The sequence below is a fragment of the Lethenteron reissneri genome, chromosome 44 (genome assembly GCF_015708825.2).
Source record: "Lethenteron reissneri isolate LAM-NWPU_2019-01 chromosome 44, ASM1570882v1, whole genome shotgun sequence".
Classification (NCBI taxonomy): domain Eukaryota; kingdom Metazoa; phylum Chordata; class Hyperoartia; order Petromyzontiformes; family Petromyzontidae; genus Lethenteron; species Lethenteron reissneri.
Genome location: NC_083822.1, coordinates 12,092,526 through 12,111,340, shown reverse-complemented (window position 1 = coordinate 12,111,340; position 18,815 = coordinate 12,092,526). Strand labels below are relative to the sequence as shown.

Below are 18,815 nucleotides of genomic sequence, written 5' to 3'. Positions count from 1 at the left end.
TGGGTTAAGAGAGGTTCTGTAGTATGACTATTATTTTTATTTATTAAACTCATTTGTTTTGTGTTCAGTTTGTTGTCCTTCCCCCCCCCCCCCCTCGTACGGTGCGAAAGAAGTTCAGCGTACACACGCAAACGCACGCACGCACGTACCCTCCACACCGTCGGGTTCCGCCTGCTCCTCCCGCTGTTTCTGCTTGAACTTCATGTTGCCGTAGTGCATGATGGAGCCGGTCAGCTTGTAGATGCTCAATTTCTCATCGTTGGTGAAGCCCAGGATGTCGATGGCGCTCTGTACGTAGACAATGGCACGCAGGTCGGTCGACGCGGGGTAGCGAACCCGATCGTAACGACGGCGGCATTTGATGGGCCAAAGCGACAGGGTCTCCTGCGTCAGCACGCTGCAGATGTCCCCCGCCAGCTCGGAGATTTACGGATGGACTGATGTGTGAAGGAGTAGGAAGGTGCGAGAACACCTTTGGAAGGTAACGGTTGTACGATACGCGGATGGGTTGCCGGACACAAAATTTGAGCGCAAACTGCTTTGAACGTGAAAGAATAATGGGTTTTTACCTATTCAACATCTTAACACCTGTTTTATTGCCAGAAAGGTAAAACCTATTCTTATTGTTTCATGCTTTGATACTGGCGAAAAAGGTCACATTTTGTAGCTGCTTTAAACGTACTTTGCCGTGCGTGGAAAGTTATTTACCGTACTTTGGAATTAAGTGAATGTACGCGAGATGAAGGGCGCATGACTGTATGCAAACAAGTCAGAGCAAGTCAGATATCTGAATGTCCATGGGGAATAGCTGTCAACCCATTCGGTTTAACACACACTCTTGTACAGGGAAATGGAGTGTGCAGATCCATGCGGCTACAGCCGTTTCAATACGGACAAAAATGTTGTCTATTTGTTTGCGTTTCTCCCTTGTGATGGGACTTTGTAGGATGCACGTTGAGAGTGCACGGGGTGACCAATGGGTGAATTGGTCTGGAGTAATAAGGTAGGCACTGATAAGGGGTTGGCAGGTATGATGGGAAGTAACCAGTATTTCCACCGCACACAAACACTGCACTGAGTGTGGATGGTCAATCGGTCAAGGTCGATATGTGCCAGCCTGCACGTGAAGTAATACAGATACGTTTGCTGATTCTTGTTTCTGCTTACATCAGTTGCCATGAGCTCTTCTTTGTCATCAATAGATGCCACGGTGATTTCACCCTGACTAATGAATACATAGTCATAGGGGTTTGTAGTGATTAACAGCATGTCTGTAAAACAAACAAACACACGAAAGACATTCAAATACAGATACACTAAGAATAATAACACGACGCAATTTGGAGCTTCCGAAGCATCTAAATACTACACTTGCATTCAAAGTCACTTGATGATTGCGTAAATAAATTTAATTAATTTAATTGATAGTAGAAGTGGACAGAAGAGAGGTGGAAAGTTTATCTGTACACGGGCGGGGGAGGGGGTGCATTGAGTGGGGAGAGGAAAGACAAACACAACAATTGGACATTCAACAACAACAACAAGACTGTGCCAGTTTCCAGATGGAGAGAAATGTCGGTTAACAGGGGAGAGCCATGAGAACCTAAACACCTTCATCTGAACGTGAAACGTAACATTGGCCCCGTGACATTTCGACGGGCCCATTAAAATAAATAAAAACCCACCGATGAGCTCCGGCTTCTGCTGAGAGATGATTTGAAAGAAGATGTGGTAGTTCCTTTCGGTGGGAAGCTGGAAGGTGACGCGGGATTTCTCCAGCAGATCTGCGAGGACGCATTGCTCGTTGGCAGATTAAATCATTAAACGGCAACGACATCGCCGTCGCTCGCACAAAAAAAAAACGCCACGCGGCGGTGTTTGTGACTGCCAAATAAACGTCGTGACAAAATCAAAGGCTTGCGCTCACAAGTTTCTATGTCGCAAGAAGCCAGCTTTCCGGAGGCTCCAAAGTGAATTCGGATGAATTTTCCCTGAATAAAAGACAACCGTGATTAATGATAATAATGAACAAATATACAATTGGAGATTCGTCACGTGCAGTCAATTCAGCAGCACGAAACAGCAACTGGCGTGGGGAGTTAGGGGGGAGGGGGGGTGTAACAGAGTAGCTGCGCTCTGCGAAATCCTTAATCCCTAAAACCTGAGTTCTATTCCCGGCTACGGTCAACATCAGTGGCAGGGGACGTCTTGATCCCCACGCTCACCCACCCCCTCCCCGCCCCCCTTGCCCAACAACCCTCTCACCAACCGGGACCCGACCAGCGTGGTGAAGTATGAACCCGCACCTCGTCGGTTGTGGGGGGAGACCTTCATCCGGCAGCAGCGGATTGACTGACAGAGGGCTCGATATTACAGCAGAAATCAGTATGCAGCAACCACCCGGGAAATATTACAATTTCGTGTACATCGTTGCTCACTCACTCAGTCGCGCTTCTGCGGCCGTCTGGAACGCTCTCCTTCCGATATTAGGAAGCCACTGGAGCGATGCACTTTTCAATCATCGAGATTAAAAACTCGTTTCTCCGATTAGCACGGTTGCCTACGTACGCTGTGAAAGAAGTTCAACATACCTACCCACAAGCATACTCACAAAACGCGAGGAGTTGTCGTTCCTGACGGTCTTGGCATTGCCAAACGCTTCCATGAGAGGGTTGGCCTGGACAATTTGATCCTCTAGGGTGCCCTGCAGCATTGAAAACAGACACCGCTCAATCCTCTGCGACGTGCCGACAAATACCACTGCGCCGGACGTATCGAGACACTCGGCGCGCGTAACGGTGACTGCGGGTTTGACGTGCCTTCATCTGGGACTGCGAGGCCTCCTTCTTGGTGGCCTCGCCCAGCGCCGCGATTGTCGCAAAGTACTGGATGACTCTCTTCGTGTTGACCGTCTTCCCCGCACCGGATTCTCCGCTGAGGAAGTCGGAGGCACGGTGGTAATGTCGAATAATTATCAAGGCGTCGCGATGGGCAATGTGCCGTCTAACACCGTATAAGCACATTTTATAAAAAATATATATATCGCATTGGTAGTGATTCAACATTCACAGTACATATTTCTAGATTTGAAGCTTTCGTGACTGCAATGATTCATACTCTTAGGTTTTTTCGGTAAAGTCACGTAGGTAAAAAAATAAAATTAATAAAAGTAAAATCTAAATAAACTTAAAATCACGACGTTTCGGAGGCAACACAAGCTTCCGTCTTCAGGTGGAACCGTCACAGCACGACAGCTGTATCTAAACCTAAGAATATTCACAGTACATATTCTAAATTTTACTTTCGTGACACAACACAAAGCTCCTTTCAGTGGAGGCCCTTTCTGTCAGCAGTGGCGTGAGCAAGCCGATGCAGCCCTGCGCCTTTGCCAGACCTTTGACCGATCAAAACACAGAGGAGACCACGACGTTCTGACATTTTCAAAATTTCTAATTTAAATTTTTTACCTACGTGACTTTACCGAAAAAACCTAAGAATATGAATACGCAACAATACCGTCACCAGTGGCGTCCGAGTGGTTGGCATGGGCCCTGGTGCCAAGGAATCAATTCAGGGTCCCCTCCATCGAATGTCCTCCTCTCCTTGTGGCCCAGTGCCTGGGGTCCCCTACTCTGGGCTGTGTGCGTCTCGGTGTGGTTACCATTCCCGCACCCCCCCCCCCCCCAAGCTGCACCAATGTCTCTTTATAAACCGAACTCACCTTTACATCATCCGCACCTAGTTTACACAACAAAGGCTCATTCCTAGCAGCGTGCTTCAGCCGCACCGAACCTCACAAAAATAATATTCAGGGCCTACCTTGGCTCCTCCCACCCTCAACCAGTATATATACAAGGACTGTTTTCTTGGAATTTCTCTCACTTGATACAGCTATCGTGCTGTGACGGTTCCACCTGAAGACGGAAACTTGTGTTGCCTCCGAAACGTCGTGATTTTTATTTTATTTTAATTTTACTTTTATTAATTTTAATGTTTTACCTACGTGACTTTACCGAAAAAACCTAAGAATATGAATCCTTGCAGTCACGAAAGCTTCAAATCTAGAACCAATTTCTCACTCGCACACTTTGATTCAATACGTTGCGAGAGGCATTTTTTTTACTTCTTCTTCTCACGGATGATACAATTGTTGCACACCACACAAGCGCGCGCGACATTTACTCACGTGATCAGAACCGACTGGTTTTCTCTGTCTGTCGACGGGGATATGACAAAAAGCGTCGGTTAAAGTGTGACAAGAAGAGCAAATGCACAATATGCGGCGTTATGGGACAGACACCGGATGTGCCAAAACAAATGATTGCAATGTGCAGCTAAAGTCCATGCAGGTCTTCACGTGTTTGTAAAAAAATATATATATAAACCTTCAAATATTTTCTACTCATTCAATTGTCACACATTCACTCCAGCAATGATATATTTCTGCATGAATTTCAATAATCCAGTACCAGCACGTGACTGACAATAAAGAATGCTCTGCAATGTTATGGCAACTGTTTAAATAAAATAAAGCATGTAAATAAGGAGACGATATGCCTCCTCCCATCGCCCGAATAGTCGACTTGATTATTTTGTTGCTGTTTCCACAACATGCTAATGGTCATTTGTGTTATGTATGAAATGGTTAGACGTTGAACTGGGACCTATATCTAACACAGAGGGTCATTGCCTATCTATAAACATTTGTCAGTTCACCAGCATGGATTCAACCAAGCCTACTGATGAGACACTGAATTCTGAAACCGATCGAGAGTTTGCTTGTGTTGAACCCAATGGTACTTAGATGATACACTCCCAGAAGGCAGTGTGGCTGACGTTACGTGTCAACAATAATGTTAATTTTTTATTTATTTAAAGCTTTCGTGACTGCCGGGATTCATATTCTTGGTTCTTTCGGTAAAGTCACGTAGAAGGGAAATACATTTTCAAATTTTCTTGCTGTGGATTTCACACCTGATGATGATTGCTTGTGTTGCAGTCGAAACGTCGTGATAATTTGTATTGTTTTATATTTCTATTATTTTATTATTTCCCTTCTACGTGACTTTACCGTAAGAACCAAGAATATTAATGTTCATGTCGTTTATGTGAAGGGACAGATGCGGCAAGCAGGCGTGCAGTCTGCTTGCCTTGTTGTTGTTGTTGGTATTCTCCCAAAGTGCTTAATGTCGTGGCTGTGCAAAAAAATGAAAATCGTGTACAACCCACCTGTCAGCATGGACTGATAGGCGTTGTCAGAGATGGAATAAATATGAGGGGGTGCCTCTTGACGCTTCTTCCCTCTGTATCCAGCCACGACCTCCTTGTTGTACACGGGCAGCCATTTGTATGGGTTCACAGTGACACAGAAGAGCCCGGAGTAGGTCTGGGGATTGCAACGATTCGTGGTCAGAGAGTGACAATTCAGAGTCTGTCAATGTCACGCTGAGTGCGGACAGCGATCACAAAACCTCGCACATTCCAAACGACTCTGGAGGCTATTTGTAGTGAGGAATGTTTTCCAATTAAAACGCTTCAGATGAGACCACGACGTTCTGACACGTGTCACGTTGACATCTTAATCATGTGTCCACGGTACTGAGCCACGGTTAATATACTTAGCTGGAATTATGTAACTTTGCTCAGGTTAAAGAATCTCCTCTTCTTGGCTCTTTCGGTAAAGTCACGTAGAAGGGAAGTAATAAAATAAAAAATAAAAAGATAATAAAATAATTCTCACGACGTTTCGGCCACAACGCAAGCAGCCGTCCTCAGGTGAAGACCAGGTCTGTCGGGGAGACAGCTGTCTCACATGGCTAGAACGATTATGTTTTATTTTTATTATTTTATTACTTCCCTTCTACGTGACTTTACTCAAAGAACCAAGAAGATGAATCCCTGCAATCACGAAAGCTTTAAATCGAAAATTAAAGAATCTCATTCGTGCATTAATCCATTTCAATTGTTTAGATATCTTTTTTTTCCTTTGCTACTTTCATAATTTTCATTCATTTGCCAATGCTGAAGTTACAACTTTTACAAACGCTGACGTTACAACCGTGCCAACAATATGCACGCGTTAGTCGTAGAACGTACATAGATCATCCAGGCAGCGTATCTCTCCTTGAGATTGTAGAGGACAGCCGCTTCGTTCAGAAACGTCAGCATCGCCATGTCCTCGATTTTATCAAACTTGGGAGGGTTCATTTCGTGTACATCCTCTGCCTTCACTGTGACGGTCTTTGGGCAGAGTTTGACAGGCCATGCGATAACAACACAATGAGAACAATATAACACTCGAAACATCTGCAATGTATCAACACAAAACGTTATGCACACGTTGAACATTAATAAGCAATTATGAGCTTTCTTTTTTTTCATGAAATATAGCACACAAAGAAAAAAACGTTATCATATAACATTTCTACATGGGCTAGAACGATTACATTTGGCACAATAAGTCAGATCTATATTCACAAATTGATTGTTATTTGGGTCTCCCTTACGTGACAGCCCAGAGGTTGACTGGTGTCACTCATCGGGACGCATCAGACAAAATCTATCCATAGCTTCACGTCTCATGCTAAATACTTTAACATATATGATCCCCATCATCAGTAAACAAAGTAAATTGCCTCCCACGGAGTACCTGTAGAATGTGAAAGCTGGTGGAAAAGCAGACACACCCCACTACCAATGATGATCAAAACAGATAGATTTTATTTTTACCTGTCAACTACAGTAACTTTAACAATCAATATGAAACATTTCTCTCCTATGTTTTTTTCACGTTGTACCACGTGTTGTTCTGCACGATGTCCGACGTTTCACTCAGCGTGCTGGGAGCCTCTTCAGGAACGGAATTTTCCCAGCACGTAGAGTGTAACATCGAACATTTATCAAATGTCTAATTGATTATATAAATACAGAAACATTTATTTTATTTTGTTTTAATAGTGCAGGCTGGAAACTACGTTTCAAACTAGGCATACAAATCTATAAACTAGGCATAAAAATATATAAACTAGACATAGAAAAAACGTCGTACTCAGATTGTAAATGTTGTGGCTTGGCTCTCCAACACACCGGTGTGCTGTACTAGTAACGAATTGGCACGTTCTGTTTACGTGACAACCCTTACTAGTTGGCTGTGTCGGCTGGTGGCGGGTTTTAACGACACATTTATATATTTACGCGATCTAACCCCAAAAAAATCCTGTATTACCGATAAAAAATACATATAAAAAGCACACATCCAATATGCATATACAACAAAGCATCAGCATTTCCTGAAGAAGGACATTGTGGTTCGCTTGTCTGAGATTGCCCTCAATTTCCTCACATGCATTTTGATGATCTCAAACAAGCGTACCACAATGCATTTCTTCAGGAAACGTTGACGCTCTTTGGCATGCACACGATGGCTGTGTGCTTTTACACATTTTTTTGCGTGTGTGTCTTGTTTGCAACAGCACGAAAACACACACTGAAGAAACTACAACGGCTCAACCACGAGAAAACCCTGTTAAGTGCCATATTACACATATATCATCAGGTGTGTCCAACAGAGACCCATCGCTGTCAATCCCTTATCAGTGCCCTACTTATTACTGGCCAATTCAGACCTTATTGGTCACCCCGTGCCCTTATAAATATCGACGTTCATCCTACAAAGTCCCATCACAAGCGAGAAACACAAACAAATAGACACAAAACATGTTACTCAACTTTTTTGCACGTATTGGAACGGCTGCTCGCCGAAAAGACCTGAAAACTCAATTTCACTGTACAAGAATACGTGGTAAACCGTATGGGTTGACATGTATGGTATAGTAGTGTAAGTGCACAGTGGTATAGTGTGCAGTGTATTGTATAGTGCAGTGTGTAGTAATGTCGTGTATAGTGTCGTGTATAGTAGTGTATAACAAACCTGTCAAGCCCTTATCAGTGCCTACTTTATTATAGACCAATTCAGACCTTAGAGGTCACCCCGTGCCCATTATACATCTCAACGTTCATCCTACAAATTCTAGATTTGAAGCTTTCGTGACTGCAAGGATTCATATTCTTAGGTTTTTTTCGGTAAAGTCACGTAGGTAAAAAATTTAAATTAGAATGAATAAAAGTTCCATCACAAGGGAGAAACACAAACAAATAGACACAACAATATATTTTTGCCCGTCTTGAAACGGCTGTACGCTGTATGAACCTGCAAACTAAATTTCCCCGTGCAAGAAACCGGGGTGAACCGTGATGGGTTGACATGGTACGGAGAAGTGGACACACACACGTGGTATGTACCCGGCCATCTTCAGTTTCAACGGTGACCTTGCCACCGTCACTGCTCTTGATCGTGGCCTTAACGTACATGTCCTTGACGTCGACCACGTAAACTTCCTTCTTTGTGTCAAAGGGACGGTGCTGAGCTTCCAATCTCTCCTTCTCAGACTTCCTCAGAAATGGAGCAGCTTCCCCAAAGTCACGCAGGTCGCCCATGTTTGGCTGACGATCTCTCACAGAGTGCAAGCAACTGTGTCTGAACGTTTTTACGGCAAAAAAGACAACAACAACAATGATAATGTTGTTTCAGACTCAAACGCATTTTGGTGTAGCTTCAAAAATAATTTACCTCTAAAGACATATATATAGAGAACGCATTTTTATCATCATCAAAAACAAACACTTTCTCGATGCATACAATATGAAAATATTGGCATTTCATGCAGTTAACTTACAATTACAAATATTGACTTTTACAAAGATGGTTATGCTTATGACTACAATATATACAGAGATTCGAAAACATTTTTTTAGGAAAGAAAAATAATGAAGCCAGAGACGTACACTGCACTGGCTGGAGTTCACCACGGCGTTTACCCACAAATGTATCGGTGTACTTTTATAATGGTCATTTTTGCTTGCACGTCAAATAGCTAAACTAATTAACGAAGGCGTTAATTCATCGGTAATTCACTTGGAAAATTGGTCCGTTACTTTCCAATCGTACAATTCAATTTCCAAAGATAGATTGATCTTGAGCAGCAAAACACGATCGCACGTAGGAAATACGCTCCAATTGACCTCCTATTGCATAATTTGACGTGCTCTTGATTGGGTGCTTATATGCTTACATGAAAAATGAGAAAATGTGAATCGTTCTGCCTTCACGTAACCAAGGATTATAGCAAGACAGCCGCGTGGTGGCTTATGGGCCCGGAGGGGAAACACGTGTGCTGATGGACGTTGGGAGCTCGTAACCACAGATGATGAAAGCATCGGCTACAATTCTCGGGGGTGAAATTTAGAAAGCGCTGCGGAGAGGCGCTGTGTGTAGCCTTCTTGGTTCCGCCAAAGTGTTTGCCCACTGGAGAGGCCATCGACATGCCGACAACACGCAAACACAACCAGAGGACATCACACACGGGAGAAGCCATCGGCACGCCGTTCTCCATACACACCAGCTGTGAATGTGTCAGAGTAAATTAACTATGCACGCGTGACTGCTAACTCACGCGTGCTATAATGTCACCTCTTTTGAGATATATTTAGGATTGCATCGTGTTGCATGTGCTTGCTCTTTTTAAGATGTGAAGTTGTTTTAAAACATTGTAATTTAATGTTCTCATGTCTTCTTTTTTTTTTTTTAAACTGTACATCAGGTATCATGTCCATATAACATACTTTGTAAAAAAACTGTTTGCGTAGATCTGTTAGCACAAAATTTAATTTAGAAAGAGCCTCTGTGCGACTGGAAAGAAAGCCAGCAAGCTTGCCTGCCCGATCACTACTTTAAGCCTGCCAAGATGTTCGTTCAACAATGTCGTGCAAGGAACCAAACTCAATTACAAAACAGACGCACAGTGGGACCGCTTAATTAAAACCCGTGTGCTGCTATTGTTGTTGTTGTGGCCTTGTTGTTAGATTTCCTTAACGTTTTAAACCGACTTGAGCGTGCTTAATTTATCTGACCCGCTTGCAGACGCTCATTTACAAACGACCTTTCTCTGCGCACGGCTTGACTTTCAAGAGTGGGGTGGTGGTGGTGGGGGGTTTACATTTTTAGCGTGAAATCAAATCCGCACCGTCAAGACGGCGAACTCTATATTGGTCCTGCGTACTTACATGGGGCTAGCCACTGATCCTGCTGTGACAGCCAAAATGAAGCATTCCTTCATAGTCATCAACTCTTGGGTGACTGACGCGAGAAGCAGCTGGTTCATAATCACCCTACAGTATTACTTAACGCCATTCACAGCAATTTTTTTTAAAATGTCTTCTGCAAGCGAAACGCTCAAATTACTACTGCACATTGCCATTCCAGTAAACGCAGTGCACCTTCACGAGCCACTCTTCCCTCGACTGCAACAACTTAAGCGCGCTCCGTGATGGTAGGTTGTCTGCTGCCTTTGAAAGCTATAAACTTGAATTATGTTTAGAGTTATTGTTTTTTATATGCGAAAGTGTCGTAAATTTGTTCAAATGTGTTTTTTTTATAACCTATGTAAAAATGTCATGAAAAGTGGGGACTGTATTTATGTATTTACACGAAGCATCAAGGAATGCAAATGCCCACGTTGTTTCAAGCCGCGCAGATATATTCAATATTTTTCGAATTTAGATATATTCGCATTTGTTTTGCATAATAAGTTCAAGCTTCGCGGACAGTGGTTATGTTTAACTTTAGTTTTCGCATTTAAATCCATGTATTGTGTTACGTAGTTTTTGCTTCATGAGTTACAAATCTTGATACAAATGTGAAAATGCACAAAGGTATGATATATATAAACAGTCAAATGATCTGCAATCATTGTGACCTCACGTGGCACCCACTATGCGTGCATAAATCACATTTCGAACGTCTTCTCCAAGGTAAAACACAATGGACCGATGAACTTAATTGTCTGCATCAGTGTTCTCTTATGTAACATGTTGAAACGCGTTATGTGGATGTTGTAACAGCTGGGGAGCTACGTTGTAAACAGCAGAGGGCAGTGCAACAAAATCCACGGTAGCTCTGTAATTCGATTCCCCCCACCTTCACCCCGCACTGACCAGCGTGGTGAAGTATGACCAAATATTTACCATAACCAGAAAAACGTGTTTAGGGCCTTCACCCAAGCAGTAGGTTCACAAACTGGTTGTACATGCACATCGTACATAAACTACCTTCATTGTACTTACGTTTATATATATGGTTGTAAAACAGAGACGTTAACTTTGTTACAAGCATGCAAAAACAGCAAGGCACATTAAACGAATATGAGTTGTAACAAAATTTTAATAAATGGGTTTGAAATATTTCAGAGTTGATATTAACACTGTGTGTCATGCCATATGGAGTCTGGAGCGGTATTTCATTAAAAACAAACATGTGACTATAAAATAAAACACTGAACAAACGTTTTGAAAATATGAAATTTCACCGTGACCGAAAGCTCAATGAAAAGAGATGGAAAACATTGGAATGGGGTTGCTGTGCTTGGATAATAAACTAAAATCTAATTTCTCCTCGGTCTGAGCTGATGGCAACCTGATGGCACACTTGCACATGGAACGGCTCATGCCACAGCCAAAGCCATCATTTAACTCTGTCACCCAGCAACTGATTCAAAACATATTTAATTTCCCACGGGCATAGGTCGGGCTGTATTGAGACTGATGCTCACAAGAGGAATGGTTAAACGTATTACACATTTTTACGTGCGTTTTAAGCACATTGCTTGGGACTGCATTAAAAATCTATATTTTATAGTGGAACAAGACTTTCAATAAAACTCAAGGATAGTGCCGTATAAGTAACAGGCGAATACCTATTTATATACTCTGCTCAATTGAGTAAATTCCTCAACAGAAATCATCGCTTAAATTTACTGGTAAATACAGCCGGATTTCATTGCGGTGCACATTTCCAGGTGCAATATGTCCCACGTGACCGCCGGGATCTTGAAACTGACCCACATTACTTGGAATGCGAAGATGTTCACGTGAGATTAATGATGTTGATCGATATAGATCTGACGTTAAAATTAACCTGCAGCCACATGACCTGCGTGCAACCGAAGGAGGTTGAAACAACCTTCAGCCCATTTGGCTCAATCATCCGTCTTGATGGCCATGATGGCACATTTACAAACGCCCAAAATACACACTTTGGAATTTTATTTCCTGTGGCTACTCCAGTCCTCTAACCGATTGCAATTTACCATCCTCTACTCTCGTTAGGTTTGTCAAATAATAAAATAGCACCTGTGCCCCACTACCTCACCACAGCAATTATAGTCAGAGCATTTTTAATAAGGGAAATATATTTGAAACTTAATAACCTGCAACATTTTCCTTTTATTTATGAAACCATTGTACTTGGTTACTTTCTTCAGATGGAATATCTCATTTGCAAGTGTACAGGGTGTCAAGTGATACACTTGTCTCAAAATATAGAAATATTACATATAACCATAAGTATATTACATATTGTAGTACATTAATTTTGCACATGTTTCATTTAACCTCTTCAAAAACTTTAATAACATTTCTATCATGATAAATACAGGTGCTATCATTGTTTGGGGGAATTTGAATGATGTGGTATTGGGATTATATCTCGCAAACCCGCATAAAAGTGTGCGTGAGTGGGTAAACGAGAGAAATGAGGTGTCAATTCAGCACACTTAGAGTATGCATGTGTACACTCCCTTCTTGTCCACATTTTAGTGGCAATTAAAAGCTTACGGAGCAAGTGGTGTGGTCCCAACAGATCTGGTTTTGTCTCTGATATTCTGTCCACTGTCCAACATTATCTGGCCCTTAAAGTTTAATAAGATGGTGGACAATTTATGACTTCTAAGTGTTTATTAATGCTCCCATGTTGTAGGTGTAAATTAATTTTGTTGTTTGCCTTAAAATACAATGGCAAACAGGATGTTAAATTATAATTACGGAGTGACTTTTAATTTATTGGTGGAGACTGACAACTCCATCGTGGGTATGCAGTATCTATGCAGAATTCTCTGATAATTTGGTAAAAAGTGATATTATTGCGACGGAGTGGTCGCAGATGTAACAATGACCGCCAGTGCAATCGTGCGCATCAGGGAGATTACAGCCTAACGCTGTGTAGTGTTCGAGGGAAGAGGGAATATGTGCACCATCTGCACCACTGGCATGCACTTATTACGGTGAACGTTCACCCCCATCGTTTCGTGACAAGGGTCAAAGCGAAAGCCTCTGCCGCCCTCTAGCGCTCGAGACTGCCCAGAGCTGCTGAATAGTTAACCTGCAGATGACGACTCGTACTTGCAGAAGCTCGAAGAAAATAACGATGCAGACCCAACACACAATAGTGACTGGCATATATCGATAAACTCACGCCACGCGGTTTGTCGCACGTGACATAAGCTTATTTCCATATCGTGTCGAGTATTGACGTAACTGCGGATGAGCGTGGAGTCCGGCAAAAAAAAATGTGTGAATGCGTCACTTTAAAAAAAATAACAACGACTGAGACAAGAAGGCACTTAACACCAAGGCAGTTTCATTAGTTTCTTTTATTTTTTAATGCACTTTACATACATTAGATGTGTAGATCCTAAGCAGCAGTAAAGTCAATCGCTGTATTGTACAGCGAATTGCTCTACGGTAGTTCGATACCTTTGGCATTACTCGGCTTCAGCCTGCAAGGGAACAAAAGTGGAAATAGAGTCAGACTTACAGCTGCCTTGCATATTCAGTGACAAGTGCTTCGACATTTCCACCCAAAGCGAATAAGTGATTGCGTCAGCTGGTGCAGCTGGACTTTTAGGCACGCAACAGAGTGATGGTGAGTCTGCGTTTCGGCGATCGCATAGCAATCGCAGGAGGATTTATCCACAACTCTGGATGTCGCCTGATGATGCTGCTTGTTGTAATTACCGGCGAAAGGTCACGGTACTCGAATTGTAAATGTTGTTGTGGGTTTACTCTCCAACACACAACCGGTGTGCTGAACTAGTAACTAATTTGCGTTTTTTGTCATAACTAAGGTTTTTTTTGGGTTAGATCGCGTAAGTATAAACGTGTTGTTAACCCACCACCACCCGACACAGCCAATTAGTAACAAAACGTGGCCAATTAGTTACTACTTCAGCCCACCACCGGTGTGTTGGAGAGTAAATCTACAACATTTACAATTTTGATTTGTGTACGTGACAAACCTTACTAATTGGCTCAAACGAGTGGTGGCTGATTTGACAACACATTTATACTTACGCGATCTAACCCAAAAACAACTATTTCGGCAAGCTATTACAATTGTTGTTAATGAGAAAACAAGAGCATAGGTTGGAGAATTTTCAAAGAAAGTCCGGATAGGGTTTGTATAGGCATTTGATCGTAATCTCCAGGGGATGGCTGAGCCCCCTCCCCATCAAGGCCCAGGGCCCCCCTTCTAAATACATATCCTGTCGCCAAGTCTAAACAACGTCGGTGCAACATTCACGCGGCGGCCAGGAGCTAGAGCGAAACAGATGGTGGACAAAACCAGGCCACGTTCCGTTGCTCATTCTGTTCGGCGTTTAACGTGTTCAAAGTTTCCCGTAGCGTTGGCTGTCACGCTTTCTCCCCGAGGCCCCTTTCGACAAGGTCATGCTGACACCGGTTTATGATCTCCGCTCGTGTCCTCGGTTCAGAACCGACATTCGACGTTCGCCTAACGGACGTGGGCTGCGCCGCGGTGGATGATGCTGTAGCAGGGCACCTCGCGTTCGTGACCTCGTGACCTTTTTTAGTGATTGTCTTTAACCTTTCCTACACTTTTCACTCCTTTCGTTTTTTTGGGAGGGGGGGGTGACCGGGGGGTTAGCATTGTTTGACATCGTAACTTTCTGACCCCTCCATGGGCCCTCCCCTTACTGGACATCTGTGAAAAAAGAGCTTTGTAGCATCATCGGATTCCTCCTCCAAGTCTAAAAAAGATTCTAAAGCTCCGATTGAGCTAAGTTACCTTGGTTGGGTGCACGTCCCGGGAGCGGGCGCGCAGCTTGTTGACCTGAGACTCGGCGATGTCCGCACGCTCGTCGGCCTCCTCCAACTCGTGCTGCATCTTGCGGTACTTAGACAGGTTGGTGTTGGCCTGCTCCTCCTGTGGGCACGGGGGGAACAGCGACGCGAATCAGAACAGCCTGCGGCGGCGGATCGTCGCCGCGAGGGCCACCGCGTCGCACGCTTTGAGATGCGATGCGCACGACACTACACTCTATTATACACCTCACTATACACTATTCTATCCGATACAAAACACTACACCATACACTACACTTTTGGCTAAACATCGAACAAAGACGGTGACCGCATCGCGCGCTTTGAGATGCGCTTCTGCGGCCGTCTGGAACGCTCTCCCTTCTGGTGTTAGGAAGCCTCTGGGAATTATGCGCTTTTAAATCGAGATTTAAAAACGTATTTCTTCAGAACTGCGTTTTGTGTTTAGTTTCTTGTTCTTCCTCTGCACCTCCGATTAGCACACTTGGCTACGTACGGTGCGAAAGGAGTTCAACGTACGGTACATACATGCACCGTGCCTTCCCATGCAGGTACATCGCTCTGCGGCAGGGGACCCCGACTGGCAGCTGTCCCTGCCCGGGCACAGGGTGAACGCAGCACCCACCCGACAAATGGGCGTTGGTCTGCCAGCAGGGGACGACGTTGACACGTGGCTTTAACCCAATTGGGTAAATCCGGAGCCATCGAACACGAATGCCAATCTCAGGCGCACGTGGCCTACCCATTTCAGAATGACGTCACGGGTTCCGCGATCCGTAACGCCCAGTGCGAAGCAGACGGCGTGGCGGTATTGACCAGGGTGGCCGCCGGGCTTGAACCGAGAAGCTCGGCCTCGACGAACGCGCTACCCAGCTGGGCCGCCTTCACCGTGCCGAAGTCACCCGCGTAACGCGCGCGGGCAACGCTTAGCCTGCGGCCGCAGAGCACCTGCTCAAGGCGAACAGCACGAGAAACGGATGCTTACCGCTTCCTCCGACTGCCTCTTGTAAGTCTTCACTTTGAGCTGCAGCTTGTCGACCAGATCCTGGAGTCGCAGGTTGTTCTTCCTGTCTTCCTCGGCCTGTCAAGGGAACGTCACTCTGATTAGTTCACCATTTACAGAGATCTCTGAATTGATCCGTTTTGCATCTTTACTGGGAGTGATAACCCGCTGTTCTCCAACGGGAAATCGGTTGCAGCTGTCAATGTCATTCTCAGTTTAACACGTAGGCTTTCGCGACCAACATCATCCAGAATAACCTACATCATGAATGTCACTCTCTTCTCGCAATCCTCCTGTGATTCGGACTCACTAAAACTAATCTGCTTTTTTATGTAATAATAAAATGGCAAGATAATATGTACTGTGTGGGATTTCTTTTTCAATATTTCTCCACGATCTAAAGAATATTCTGGAGAAAGAAGCACAATCGGATCGCAAACTTAAAAGTTGGAGCGATTTTAAAGGAACCGTGTCACTTTTCTACTCCTACCTCTTCGGTGTGTCGCTACCTAATACTGTCTTCCAAATTTCTTCCCCCGTTTCAAGTCAATAAAAATTTTAAAAATTTACACTGAAAATCCCGTGTAGCCAGCTACCCAGCTAGTTTTTTGGTGGAAACGGCCCCGCAGCCACTAATAACAGAGTTAGTGTTGGGGTGGACAGAAGCCCAGTCAGCAGCCAGCCGTCGAGTTTTTTTCCACCATAGTTAAAAATCAACATTATTATTGTAACACAGTAATTATTTGAATCTTTCGTAAATAAATGAGTTGTTCCATCAGAAAAATGGAACCCGTTTGAATGGACATTTTTCGATACACGAGGACCATTCGTAAAAATGCTGTGTTGCCTTTTGGCGAGAAATACATCACGTTACCTGGTAAGTCAGCTCCTTGACTCTGCGCTCGTACTTGCGAGCTCCCTTGATGGTCTCGGCGATGCGTCTCTGTTCGGAATCCAGCTCGGACTCCAGCTCACGCACCTTAACAGCCAGAGGAGACAACATGGCTGCGTTAACACGGACGCACGCATCGGAAGGGGGTCAAACTTAGGGCCCCGGTGGGTTAATGCACCGAACCAATCTTGCGTTGTCCGGTGCAATCGTCACCCACCCTGGTCTCGAGCTTCTGGATCTGCTTCTTGCCACCCTTCATCGCGATCTGTTCGGCCTCGTCCAGCCTGTTCTGCAGATCCTTCACCGTCTGCTCCATGTTCTTCTTCATCCTCTCGAGATGAGCGCTCGTATCCTGCTCCTTCTTCAGCTCCTCTGCCATCATGGCGGCCTGGACAATCGGACGACAATCCGTCACGTCGCGACTTACGGAGAGGCCACACGGTGTGGAAAACGTTATTTCTCTCTTTTTTGCGTTTCGAGGTAATTGCCACGACACAAATGTACGTTTGGAAATTTCGGACGTTATAAATTACACTGGACAACACACTTTTTCTGGCATAAGGTATTCCAACGGGTTTAAGGTAATTTTGGGGTGCTGATTCCAAATCTGGCATCAGTTTTTGTCTATCACATCAGGTTTTTGAGATATCAAATATTGCATTTTCAATAAAAACTTCAGAAGAAAAATATTAAATAAATGTGGATATCTACATAAAATGATATTATAAACACACTATCCTAAAAATACAGCACCATATTTTAACACTAAAGCAGTCACTGACTCGCAACAACTTGCACTCATAAGTGACGGAGTTAATTTCGGGTAAAATCAATGAAAATGGGGTATGCCGATAGCATAAAACGAGATGTGATAGAGCAAATCTGAGATCAGATTTGGAATCAGCACCCTGAAATTAGTCTAAAACAGCTGCAAAAGTCCAGGCCAGAATTTTTTTTTTGTTGACCAGTCTTATTAAGGTTACGTGGAACTTGTAGTCGATCATGCGGTGATGCGCGGTGACGTGTATTGTTGTTGTGGGTGTCATTCTGGAGAGGACCACAAGCACAGCTGTCTTACATCAGTGATGGCCTTCTTTGCTTTTTCATCAGCATTGCGGCTCTCCTGAATGGCTTCCTCGCACTCGTTCTGCAACTGGACGATGTCTCCCTCGAGCTTCCTCTTGGTGTTGATCAAGCTGGTATTCTGTGAAGAAGAAAAAAACAATTATACAAATTGTAAATGTTGTGGTTTCACGCTTCAACACACCGGTGGGCTAAAGCAGTGAACTATTTATCCTTTGTCAACGTGACACTTTTTTACTGATTGGACGTGTCGGGTGGTGGAGGGTTACGACACATTTATAAATAACGCGATCTAAACCCAAAAACGTTGATTATGAATTATACACGGGCAGGTACGGTCACGTGGTTAAAGATTGCACCGCAAAGCTAACGGGATGCCTTTACATTTACGCGTAATTAATTAATTAACAAACAAATCCGTGCCTACCTACTGTATATATGCCCAAACAGAACAGTGGTATAACATGTTATACACACGCATTACTGTGAGGGATGTTGCCACGGTATAATGGTGAGCGCATGCAGGGGTCGCAGGTTCAATTCCTTGGCGCAGCAATTGACCTTTAAAGCCCCCGAACCCCGTACCACCCAGGGTTAGTCGATCGGCAGATCGCCTGTGGTGGAGCTACTCCACCCCCACCTCGTCCAAGACATCCGGCCAGGATGTCAGAGCAGGCAAATAAAATCGCCTCTTAGCAGGGCACCCTCTCGAGATCCCACCCTGGAGAAAACCTCCTTCCCGTCTGCAGCAGCGCTGCGAGAAATCGATCTCGGGACGGTTTTTGTCTTTTTATCCGCCCTCCTTACAGTTCCTGTCCACAAGCA

General features: G+C 44.1%; 2 protein-coding genes across 3 annotated transcripts in view; both read right to left on the bottom strand.

Annotated features, from left to right (window-relative positions):
• Positions 1–8,530, bottom strand: part of LOC133353661 (myosin-4-like) — a 44,473-nt gene extending 35,943 nt beyond the window's left edge. Inside the window, exons 1-10 of the mRNA XM_061570083.1 lie at positions 8,302–8,530; positions 6,097–6,240; positions 5,230–5,386; positions 4,187–4,214; positions 2,820–2,934; positions 2,612–2,704; positions 1,928–1,991; positions 1,686–1,784; positions 1,168–1,271; positions 150–288 (exon numbers count right to left, since the gene is read on the bottom strand). Of these exons, the coding sequence (XP_061426067.1) occupies positions 150–288; positions 1,168–1,271; positions 1,686–1,784; positions 1,928–1,991; positions 2,612–2,704; positions 2,820–2,934; positions 4,187–4,214; positions 5,230–5,386; positions 6,097–6,240; positions 8,302–8,496 (1,138 nt within the window). The 5' untranslated portion in view covers positions 8,497–8,530. The remainder of the gene's footprint in view (positions 1–149; positions 289–1,167; positions 1,272–1,685; positions 1,785–1,927; positions 1,992–2,611; positions 2,705–2,819; positions 2,935–4,186; positions 4,215–5,229; positions 5,387–6,096; positions 6,241–8,301) is intronic.
• Positions 8,531–13,526: 4,996 nt separating this feature from the next.
• Positions 13,527–18,815, bottom strand: part of LOC133353663 (myosin heavy chain, skeletal muscle, adult-like) — a 28,698-nt gene continuing 23,409 nt past the window's right edge. For both annotated transcript variants that reach the window (XM_061570086.1, XM_061570087.1), the window contains 6 exons: positions 17,986–18,111; positions 17,125–17,295; positions 16,890–16,994; positions 15,998–16,093; positions 14,978–15,115; positions 13,527–13,670 (listed from right to left, as the gene is read on the bottom strand). In XM_061570086.1, the coding sequence (XP_061426070.1) occupies positions 13,656–13,670; positions 14,978–15,115; positions 15,998–16,093; positions 16,890–16,994; positions 17,125–17,295; positions 17,986–18,111 (651 nt within the window). In that variant the 3' untranslated portion in view covers positions 13,527–13,655. The remainder of the gene's footprint in view (positions 13,671–14,977; positions 15,116–15,997; positions 16,094–16,889; positions 16,995–17,124; positions 17,296–17,985; positions 18,112–18,815) is intronic.